The 12,818-nt window shown below is 39.0% G+C and overlaps 1 protein-coding gene across 2 annotated transcripts in view; it reads right to left on the bottom strand.

Moving 5' to 3' along the window:
• Positions 1-12,362, bottom strand: part of LOC124259353 (purine nucleoside phosphorylase-like) — a 60,858-nt gene extending 48,496 nt beyond the window's left edge. Inside the window, exon 1 of one of the 2 annotated variants that reach the window (XM_046693476.1) lies at positions 12,168-12,362. In XM_046693476.1, the coding sequence (XP_046549432.1) occupies positions 12,168-12,238 (71 nt within the window). In that variant the 5' untranslated portion in view covers positions 12,239-12,362. Of the gene's footprint in view, positions 1-674; positions 757-12,167 lie in introns of those variants that run through there. The other variant, XM_046693477.1, reaches the window with a different exon arrangement.
• Positions 12,363-12,818: the final 456 nt, after the last annotated feature.

Raw genomic sequence — 12,818 nt, 5'->3', positions numbered from 1 at the left:
GTGTTTTCATTATGTCATTATCAGCTATTGTAACAGGTAAGGAGAAATATATAAATAAATTTGTTTTAAATGTTGTCAAATATGTTGATATCATCGTCATCAGCTGTTTTAACATGCTAGCTATAGGTAAAGAGGTAGTGAGTGAGTGAGTTCAGTTTTACGCCACACTCAGCAATATTTCAGCTATATGGCGGCGGTCTGTAAATAATCGAGTTTGGACCAGACAACCCAGTAATCAACAACATGAGCATCGATCTGCGCAATTGGGAACCGATGACATGTGTCAACCAAGCCAGCGGGCCTGACCACCCGATCCGTTGAAGTCGCCTCTTACGACAAGCATGGGTTACTGAAGGTTCATTCACGGGTGGTAAAGAGATATAAGTAAAGAGTTTTTCCTGAATGTTATCAAATGTGTTGATGTCATGTAAGGAGAAAAAGATATTTTTTCCAAATGTTATCAAACGTAAGAAAAACATTATAAACATACTTTGTTCTCTTCTACATTGGCATGTTATTTATGCCTAAGCTGACTTTCTATTGAAATGTAAACAAAGGATGCACAGATATGGCAAACCAAATCATCCTGATGTAACCATCTGGGGCCACAAAGCCACATTTTCATACATTAATTTATTAATGTAATAAAAAAACAAATTTTAAAATTAATTTACCTGATGGAAGTCTTGCTAGTTGAAGATAGAAAATATCTGGTGTCTTGTTTGTGTGACATTTTAACACATCTGGAAAATCAGCTTCAAAGATGGGACAATATAAAAGTAACAACGGTGTAATTATCAACATGATCAGTAACTATATTATACTGTTTGACATTTTGGGTAAAGACAATTTTTCAGAAATCTGTGGTTCACTAACAGAGAATCACACTTGAAATGATCTCCGGCAATCACTTGTAAGTCTAACATCCTGTTCATATACATGTTAGCCCTCTAATAGTTCCTGTTGAGATAGTATGTCACTCATTTAGGAGTATGGTTCTATGCAGCTTTTGGCAATATCACGGACACCAGAAATGGGCTTCACACATTATACCCTTGTGGGAAATCTAACCTGGGGCTTCAGCGTGACAAGCTGATGCTTTAACCATAATAGGCTACCCCACCTCCCCAATGCAGGTCACATGTTTACCATTTTGGTGAAACCCATGAACTAGGGTATGTTCCCGACACACCTAAAACTTAGTCAGGGCAAACCTGGATTCGAACAAATGATCATCGGCTTCTAGAGTGCCAAGGGACACAACTCATCAGAACAAATTGTGGCGCCTTAGACTTCCTGGCCATCCATTCTGCTACTAATAGACATAGATAAGTTACCAGGTGAGGTGAGGTGAAATTGGGTTTAACGTCGTGCTTGAAAATATTTCGCTCATATCACGACGTGCATGCGTGTGTATGTGTATGTGCGGCTGCTTGTACTAGCCTAGACTTAAGCTGGTTTTATAGTGCTAGCTCACTGAGATACCATGCCGCAGTGAAGCATGAATACCCTACTCAGACACAGTATACTGACTCCCAGCCGACCAGTCCTTGTACCCATTAATGCAGAGCGCCAGGCAAGGACCAACAAGTACCATATTTTAACGTCTTTTGGTATGACGCGGTCGGGGATCAAACCCGCGACCTTCCGCTCTCCGGGCGGACGCTCTAACCACTACACTACGGAGGCAGTCCGATAGATAAGTTACCAATCCTAATAGTGAGTGGGTATGGCTTTACATCGCTTTAGCAATATTCCAGCACTATCATGACGCGTGGACACCAGATGGGCTTCACACATTGTACCCATGTGGGGATCGACCCTGGGTCTTCATCGTGAGCAGACAAGCAGATGCTTTAAAGAACCACTAAACTTTGTTTTTTGTTACTCTTTTAACCATTACATATGAAAGATTTGTGGTTAGTCTTATGCGGAACACCAAATTTATTCTTTAAAAACTTGTGGTTAATTAATACCGAGCGATTAAAAGTGGCCAAAAAGTCGCCTGCTTCCCTCTCGCCCGCCAACGAAACCACAGACAGGTTACGTAACTCTGTCGCCAGAGCACTGCAGTGACGTCATATGAGGAACGATTTTCAGTTAGTTGTATAGAAATGTGTAGCACGCCATCATTTTGATGATTTTCGACATCAACGAATTTACATGCCGAATCGCTGCTTTGTCGCCAATTGCTCCTAGGGTCGGGCGATGGTGTCACCATGCACAGATTTCCACAGGACCCCGCAGTTCGTAAGCTAAATGGGTTATGTTTCAGAGTGCGAAGCGAGCGCCAGGGAAGCCTGAAACGATATCTTACTTGTGTTCAGATCGCTTCACGGAAGTTAAAGAATCAAAACTACTTACTAGTTGTAGTAAAATATGTATATGATTGATGACCATAAAGATTTTCCATGACACAACTTGTAACATAACGATTTCTTCCTCGAAGTGAGGTTGTGGTCTAAGTAACAATAATATTGTAAGTAGTATTATATTGATGACTCCACCTCGCTGCCAGGAGAGAAATTGTTATGTTATACGCTATGTCATGCAAAATCCTATTGGCTATCAATAAAATAAATATTTTACTACCAGTAGAAAGTAGTTTTGATTTTGTAACTCGGTGAAAACAAACCTAAATAGCATTTATCCACAGACTGGCGGATGTTCCCGACAGGTCGCCGCCAATTTTGAAAATCGTAAAGTCTGTTAGAATTAATGAGATTATGGTTTGTTTTCATCAAGTTAGAAAATCAAAACTACTTTCTACTCGTAGTTAAATATGTATTGGAATCATAACCAAAAGGATTTTGCATGACACAACTTATAACATAACGATTTCTTCCACGGAAGCGAGGTGGGGGTCGAAGTCACAATACTGCGCGATAAATTTCTTGCTACATTGTAGATACTAGTCAATGTACGTCTTTATATTTGGTCTTATAATCCTAATTAGTTTATTATCATACTTTTATGCATTTTGAAACTAAATAAAAAGCTGACGATCTGCTGATACTTATAGTGAATTTATAACAGAACTGTAATATCTAGACATTTTATAGTTTGCCAATGTGAATCATAATTCGCACACACACCCTAGTGTATGTTGTCTGTCTCATTACACTTCACGGCGAAAACAATGATTCTGTTGAATGCTACGACAAATGATTAAAAAACAAAATGCAAATATTAAAATTAAAACAGATTAAAGTTATAGGAACAATATCAGGCCATTACCTTGTTTGAGGAATGTATCCATCAATATCCACAAAACTGTTCCAAATGATGTGTCTTTTAACAGTTTAATATACTTAAAAGTGATAAATCTTTTCAGGTATTGGTGTATAGTCTCATTGGTCACCCAAGATAGCACACCTGTCAACTAATTGCATAATGTCCGCCTTTCATTTAAAACAGTAATTTAGTTAGCCAATAATGGGCAATCAATCAATGTATTGCCGGTTAATCCTTTGAAAGAAGGACGTTGTTTTTACGCAGACACCGACACGGCAGAGTGTATTCAGTATAGATTAGTAAATCTACATACATAAACACTACCTTTTGACAATTCCGCTGTGTAAGATAAAAGTAATTAATCAATCAGGTGTTATCGGTTAATCCTTTGATCGATGTTCATAATGTTGAATATTTACTCCAGACACAAGAAATGCCAAATGGGAACCTTTGTCGGTAATCTAAGTGTGTTACCACTAATTATACCTGTTATAAATTCATTAACTGACCATCAAGTGAATGATGACAAATAACATGTGTAGGTTTATACCACCTAACACGGTTACAACAAGGGAGTATTAATTGCTGTATTGCATGTGAAAACTTATGGGCCGACACTGTTTTGAGAATACAAACAGATTTTTACATGACATGATTAAATATCGAGGTAAAAAACACAGAAATGGGATCAATTTGGATCAGTCATTATACAAATAGGGCCTAACGACACCAATCAATTGTGACAGAAGCGCCTATGAAAACAAGTTGTAACTCGAAACTAGGCAAAGCAGGAGACAAAATTAAATGCCAGTAGATTGTGAGAACATATAGCTTTCATTTTCCACAACAATTGTCACGATTTCAGGTTTATACAAGCCTGTAAACAAGATAATTTAACCCCTAAAATGTAGATGAATTCTGCATCGGCCCTCAAAGCTATTCCTCATATGACGCCACAGAGTCGCTACCGCTCTGATTGGTTGAAATTTCGCTCATGGGTGAGAATTGTGCACTGTTGTCAAAAAGGTCGATTTAAGTCAATTAAAGGTCGAAATGAGTAGTTTTAATGACGGGTTTCATTTATAACGATGCCAGTTAGTGATTTATGTATTTTTACCCCTAGGGTTTATGTGACCTTTAACCTGATCTTTCATTCCAACACACAATGTTATTGAACAGACCTAACATTGTTTTGAGTTTTCAGCATTTCACACATTGTACCCATGTGAGGAATCGAACCCATGCCTTCGGCGTGATGAGCGAACACTTTAACCACTAGGCTACCCCATCGCCCCCTTAATAGAAAGAAACACACATGCATTCACTGACACCACCAACATACATACATACTAACATTGTATGGCGCCAATATTCAGCTCAGTTGCTCAAAGGCGCTTTGTTTTTCCCCTCGATCACTGGATGTCAATCTCAACGGAACGTTGTATTATCAATCTCAACTCTCTCCTGGGGACTATACCAATGTAACATTTAGGGCTGCAAACAATACCTACAATGTTAATATCGTGTCTTGTTTAATGCAGCACTGATAAATTTCCCAGCTATGTGACGGTGGTCCATAAATGATCGACTGATAGACATCATGAGCATCGATCTACATAGCTGGGATATGATGACATGCTAAGACCTAGACAGCAAATCTGACCAAACGATCCTGTTAGTTGCCTTGACAAGCATGGGTTGCTAAAGAACAATCCTAACCCTTCATGGGCCATAATGTCATTAACATGTGAGGCCATTATGAAGCAAGCAACTGATGGCAACAGGAAGACCTTTGACAATACTCAGCTCTAATAATGAAGTCAGGAACACGTATTAACCAGGGGTATGTAAGAGAGGTGTGTACATACCGGTGATCAGTTGTGAATGTGAGACAGCTAGTACCTTGGTTACCATCCATGTGTATGGGATAAGTGGACACAACCAACCAGGACACAGGCAATAACTACCAGGAAACAGGCAATAACTACCAGGACACAGGCAATAACTACCAGGCCTGCAATATCGAGTCTTAGGGCAAGCGGTATTGGATGACGCTCGCAGCATAAAGTTGCATTGTATGAATTCAAAGCCTCTATGTTGCAAAACAGATCCATTGAAATCTATAGGGTCATCATGACCATAGGATTTAGTAATCCTGGGTTGAGTCCATACTTGTGTCTCATGTACGACGCTCCCCATGACCCTTACCCCAAAAGCTGTGCATCTGGAATCTGTTACAAAAGGTCCTGAATTGTACCAAGGCACAGACAGAAACTATTAACATACATGTATAGAATGAGCTGATCATTCATAGACCAAAGTTGCCTGACACATCTAAGTCAAACACCTAAAGTCTGAATGAAAACAACGCATTGTCAGAAAGAAATGCCCAAACACTACCTCCTGGGTAACCATTGTGTTTTACTGTTATCTTAACTAAACAATATATCATGTGCAATATATCCACAGGCAATGTTGTAGATAATCCAGGATCAAGTCTTGACATGTGTTCAGTGTCTGGCCAAGGTAGCGACATGGTGCAATGGCTGGGATGTTGCTGTTTGGTTTGTTTGTTGTTTAACGCCACACTCAGCAATATTCCAGCAACTTGGCGGTGGTCTGTACATAATTGAGTCTGGACCAGATAATACAGTGATCAACAGCATGAGCATTGATCTATGCAATTGGGATACGATGACATGTGTCAACCAAGTCAGCGAGCCTGACCACCCGATCCCCATAGTTGCCTCTTATGACAAGCATAGGTTGCTGAAGATCAATTCTAACCCCGACCTTTACAGATTTAAAAACCTGTGGACAATGGACAGTAGAACAGCCAGAGTATCACAGATTTGATCTTTTAAATATTTAGCATTTTGTAAGACGAGTAATAAGAAAGGTTGGATACTTTATGGATGACAGTTTCTTTCTTATACTGACTAACTGAGTTTGGTTTTACGCCGCTTTAAGCAGTATTCCAGCAACATCACGGCATGGGACACCAGAAAAGGGCTTCACGCATTGTACCCATGTGGGGATTCGAACCCGGGTCTTCGGCGTGACAAGCCAACACTTTAACCATTTGGCTACCCCACAGCCCCTTCTTTCTTATAAAGTAAAGTATGTACTATTAATGTATAAATTGTTCTCATCACAATATAGCTGAAAAATTACCAATCTCACTCACTCACTCTAACCATGACCTGACACAAAACAATGACCACCACAACCCAAGCATTAACACGCAACATACTCGTACCTTGGGAGCAGGCACGATGTATTGTTGTCATTGTTGTTAGAGTCGACAACATACGACCTAATAAACAAATCACAGATTAAACTCGGGAATTAAATAAATATTTCCCCACCATCCATCAGCATCACACATCCACATGACGCCATGAGGTCATGCAGACAAAGTATGACACACAGTCACACCACTCATGGAGTGATGGATTCACACATAACTCACTGTTGGGCTGCTGGAGCCGTCAGCATCGCATCAAAGTGTAGCCACCGGATTTCAACCCTCATAATGGATACATTTATTTCAGCATGTTTAGTAGTTCCGATTTCACTTGAGTCGAAAGCCACAGAAAATAAATTAAAAATTAGTTTCTACGTGTATTTCTGTTTCTCTACTCTTTCCTTTTTGATTGAAAATACATAAAAAAATAAAGATAATGGTTGACATTTCATTATGTTTACTAAACTGAACAAAAGAATTGAATGAGGCTACGGTAAACACCTTAAATAGTTTGAAAGAAAAATATTTTATCTGCTTATGGTTAACATAACCGAACGGGTTCACCTTGACTGTTAACTAATTCAATATGCTGACCTAATTTAGTTCTCAGGCACACTGATAAAAAGTATACTTGTTACTGCAAATGCCATACACATCATTAAACATTATAAACAATACTATTTAAGGTCATCTTTATTAAACATGCCAACCAATGTTACCATACAGGTACCCTTACAGGTAATATACTCGATACAGTAAGTATCGTACACAACACTAAACTTGTAAATAAGTTCAGATTTGATTACATGATACTGTAAATATCGTACACAACATTAAACTTGTAAATAAGTTCAGATTTGATTACTTGATACTGTAAATATCGTACACAACATTAAACTTGTAAATAAGTTCAGATTTGATTACATGATACTGTAAATATCGTACACAACATTAAACTTGTAAATAAGTTCAGATTTGATTACTTGATACTGTAAATATCGTACACAACACTAAACTTGTAAATAAGTTCAGATTTGATTACTTGATACTGTAAATATCGTACACAACGCTAAACTTGTAAATAGGATGATTATGGTTCAGGACACATCACTAATTAACTGATCAATGTACCAAGCAGCCAAACGAATTATGAATTCATGGCCGGTTGCCTCACCGCTGTTATTGTTAGACTATGGCTGAGCAAGGGACTACTTTGTCATTCATTATGGGAAATAGATTTGCATGTATATTTAGGAACAAATCGCCAAATTGGGTAAGTAATCTGGACAAGCTGACTTTGTCTGCACACAGGCTGTGATATACTGTTTATATGTTGAGGGACAAGTTTAGAAAATTGATATTTCTACATCCCTGTTCGTGGACCTATTCTCACTTGAAATCTATTCTGATTTAAAATCTTGACAACTTAACGTGAATAAGAATCTAATTCCATGGGTGTGAGAGAGTTAAATAATACAAAGTACTCAAATTATGCGACACAAATCATCCCCTTTTTTGCATCACCATCACTGTCAAATAATGTTTTTGTTTTTTTATATACCACTCATCATGTCAAAGTTTGTGTGATAAAGGAGGTCGAGCCTGGGGCAGGAACATCCCAGACATCAGAGTCATGTACTACGCATACAAACAGGGTCATGACAATAACAGTGATAGCGCATGATAAAAAATGAACGCTGACAAAACAAGGGAATTGTTGACAATTCTATAAAGCATATCTGTTACTGAAACTGTATGTGAAAACATGACACAATATATACTCCCCGCCAAAAGAAACGCGAAATTCATCAATATGTACTGTGACGTAAATCAACAGTGTTGAAGAGGTTTCTGATATGTAACATATTCCGTGAATACTGTTTTCCATGGCAAAAGAAAAATGTTTACCACAAACGCAGCATAAGTGACGTCACACATCACTAATATGTGAACTCAATGTATAATTCATGAAGTTAGAACTGCATTCTTTGCATGATGTTCCTGCTCTTACGATGCTACGTAAGGAACGGATACTGCTAAACGTCTGCATTCGCATTTTCATGCAACAGAGAGCATGCCATGATTAAGTGCAAACGAACGTCAGAGAGCAATAGGGAATATTGGCAGGTTAGAGCATCCAACGCATCGCCAGGCATTATGGAACACATCAGTCCACCATCTCCAGACTGCTTGACCGCTACCAGCAGATAAACACTGTCGCTGACCACCCTCGTAGTGGACGTCCACGTGTAACGTCATACCGGCAAGACCACTACATTGTGACCATGTGACTGCTTCATATCAGCTACCATAACAGCTAGAAACACCATGGGAAGACACAACAGACCCATCAGCGACAATACTGTATGTCGCCGTCTCGCTCAAGCTGGTTTACGTTGCCGTCGACCATACGTTTGTTCACGTTTGACACCACGACATAGACGTGCTCGACTGAACTGGGCAGCAGTCCATCGCAACTGGTGCAACAGACAGTGGCAGAACATTGTCTTCTCAGATGAAAGTCGCTTATGTAATGATACGGCAGATGTCAGAGTCAAGGTCAAAGATCCTCAGAACCCTGTGTTTTGGAGAGAGGTCTCTGGGGAGGGCCTTCCTTTATGTTTTGGGGGGCAATGAGCTGGTGACGTCTGACATCATGTTCAACACGTAATCTTTCAGAACAAAGGGCAAGGTTGTGGAAGGGATGTTACTGCTCAGCGCTACATCGACGAAGTGTTGAGACCAGTAATTCATCCATCTTTTGCTCAAAGAAGTCATCTTGTTTTTCAGCAAGATAACACGAGAGCGCACACAGCAAGACACAGACATTCTCCAGAACAACAACAGCCAGACCATGGATTGGCCAGCTCTAAGCCCGGATTTGAATCCCATCGAACACCTCTGGGATGAGATGGAAAGACTAATTCACCAACAGCGAGTACATCCAGTTAACTTGCAACAACTACAACGGAGTGTTGTTGACGCTTACAACAACATTCCCAGGAGGTTCATTCGATGTCTCTTCAACAGAATGGGGAGCAGATGTGCAGCTGTCACTGATGCCAATGGAGGTCACACTAGTGGTGGTCCGATTAATTGAAATAATCGAAGATCGGTCGCAATGACTGAACGACCAAGTAATCGATCATGTTTTCTCATAATCGAACACAAACAATTATGGAACACTTGTTTGCATTAACAATATTTTTCACAAGGTTGGTTTTGTCTGTTACATTTCACAAACATTACAAGCTCGTTCCAAGTCAGGATTGAATTTATCTTAAAGAGTCCAGGAAATTTATGTTCCTAACATACTAGTCATCCTTTAAAGATGTTAAATTTGCACATGCATTTTGTGGAATTTGCAAAAAAGACTCATAAGAACTAAATGTTTTTTCTTTGTTTTTTGTGCAGTAACAAACATAACCAGAAAAATTTGATAAATGATGCTGACCAATTATTTTCGATGATCCAATTCCCAACACTAGGTCACACCCGTGATTGATGTTAACATTTGTTTCCCTATAAAGGACAATTCTTAAAGTCATGCGTTATGTGGTTCCTATTGATTTAATAGATTTTCATGTCACATGGAGAATAAACACACTAAATACTTTCTTTCGAGTTATCGTTGTCTTTTGTGAAAGTAAAGTTAGTAGAAAAAACCGCCATATTTTCACTCATTGTCAGTATCATCATTTCACACAATTTGCGTTTCTTTTGGCAGTGAGTATATCTGAGTAAGTATTTACATCCTTTGAGAGGTGGGGTGTGATGGGTTAGGTTGGGTGTGGGGAGAGGGGGTGAAAAAAAAGGGAGGGCAGGGGGAGGCACACACAAGTAAATGATTCTGTTCTGAATTTTTTTTCTAAATCAAATCAAAAGGCACCAGTTCAGCACTATAATGATATGCATAATAGGTGTCCTCAAGAGTGAGTGAGTGAGGATGGATTAATGCTGCTTCTAGCAACATTCCAGCAATATCAAGACAGGCACACCAGAATTGGGTTTCACACATTTTTCCCATGTGGGGAATCAAACCTGGGTCTTAGGTGTGACGAAGAACGCTTTAACCACTAGGCTACACCACCACCCCGTTTGCTCCAGAAGAATTTAATGGTTTTGGAGCTATGCACTGGAAATTACCATAACAAAAATTTTCAGCACTATACAACTTGTCACCATGAAAACAGAAACAAAATAGTATTTATATAAAAATGTTTCCAAACGGCACTGGACAATGCTAGAATGGGCTGTATGTATAGAAATATTAACAAGTAACCTAAATTTTGGCAATAGTATCCTGCGGATATTAAAATTTCTCACAGGGTTTGAAAACGTATTCCTACATCGGTTTTGTCAGACAAACATCCTCGGGTATAATGGCACCCAGTGTCAATAAACACAGGAGGAATGAAACAAAACTAGTCCACCCTATCTGACCTCTTCTGACCTAGCTGTGAGTGTTGAAATATATTTCCAGCTAATGACAAAGTGTGTGTTCTGTGAAGATGTAGACTGTTCAAATTCATCCCATGTTTTGATTTTTGTTTAAAGCTGTACTAAGAAATATGACAGTTATGTGCAGTGGTCTGTCAAGTGTGGACCAGATGATCCAGTGATTGACATCATGAGCATCGATCTGCTGCATCAACAAACCACCTGATCTCAGGCCTTGAAACTTGGTGAATGCAATGATAATGGGTATGACCAACATTTTCACAAGTGTGGACATGATCATATTTTGGCATTCAAACCCATAACATTACGAAATATCTGAATAGATAGCCGAGAGCCGCGATGCGGTCCTATACACGACACAGTCAAGACATGTCTTGACTGACTGAGTTTAGTTTTACGCCGCTTTTAGCAATATTCCAGCAATATCACGGCGGGGGACACCAGAAATGGGCTTAACACATTGTGCCCATGTGGGGAATCGAACCCGGGTCTTCGGAGTGACGAGCCAACGCTTTAACCACTAGGCTACCCCACCGCCCCAAACATGTCTTGACTGTATAGGACCGCATCGCGGCTCTTGGCTACTGAATAGGGGCTTTCATTTTTTAGAAAATGAACATACGGAATAAGCGTTTAGCATAAAACACATTTAACATAAGGCATTCAAACATTTAGCATAAGGCATTCACACATTTAGCATAAGACACCTTAAATTTAAAATATAAATGGAACTAAAAAATTTTTTTTGGGATAATCTGTGGAAATAAAATCATTTTGAAGTCACCAAGAATATATCTCAATAAAACACATGCTCGTCTATGACATTTAAAAGATATTTCATTTTGATATGTTTTGCAAAACAACGCAGTTGGACGCTACTTGTATCAATCGCGATAACAAGTCATCGTGGCATAATATGACAACGATCGTTCGTCCAACCAGCGTAAACGACTCACAACCTACATACATGTATGTGTAAAAAAAAATCCTAACTGACACCCTTTTATAATATAGTTAATTCTTAGTCGAGGTAAAACGCCAGTTATTTTCTACCAGGAAAATACACAACAAAAATGGAATAACTTGTGACTCGATTACTATTCAACAGATCAGGTTACACAAATTCTCACGTTGATGACCAAAATCGGGTTGCCGGAGTTGAACTACGTCAAATTACGCCGGCTCAGCTGGTCTGAAAATAAATAATTTCTTGTTAAAACGTTACCTGGTCAACAGACTTTTAGTTCTCATTTCGTCATTTTCACTGTGAGGAATACCGCTGACCTCGTTGGACATCTTGACGTGTTAGCTTTGCAAGACGACAAGTCGTTTATGGAGTACTACAATGTTATTGTATACCTGTTTATACCATTCACTTACACCACCAAGAACCAGATCCGGTACTGTACATCGATCAGCCAATCAAACAACGCCATTCCTCCATGCCTTCGAATCTATATATAGAAAGTGAGGCTGATTTCCTAAGAACTAACAACATTTGTGACCAAGACCTTGGTTTCTTATTTAGTGGTAGTAACTCGGTCAATGAGACAAATATTATTTTGTGCACCGGTACCATTTTTTCAGTTACAATTTGATTTAATTAAGAGACTGTTGCTGTCGGTTAGCATAATCAATATAAGTTGTTGTTTAGTGTCACTGGCTGTCTTACATCCGTTTCATACAATGTTATATTAACACTCGTGTAATAATGTAATAATTTATACACAAGGTTACATATTAATATGTTCATATAAATCGTATATATACTTGTGCAATTATCACTTCACGTGGACTTGTGTAGTGTTTACGTCATCATGACGGCATTGACGACGTCATTCATTTTTCAATTGTATCGAAAAAAGGTAGTGTCGGG

Source organism: Haliotis rubra, unplaced genomic scaffold (assembly GCF_003918875.1).
Source record: "Haliotis rubra isolate DU_JTF1 unplaced genomic scaffold, ASM391887v1 Scf72, whole genome shotgun sequence".
Classification (NCBI taxonomy): domain Eukaryota; kingdom Metazoa; phylum Mollusca; class Gastropoda; order Lepetellida; family Haliotidae; genus Haliotis; species Haliotis rubra.
This window is presented reverse-complemented; position numbering and strand designations above follow the sequence as displayed.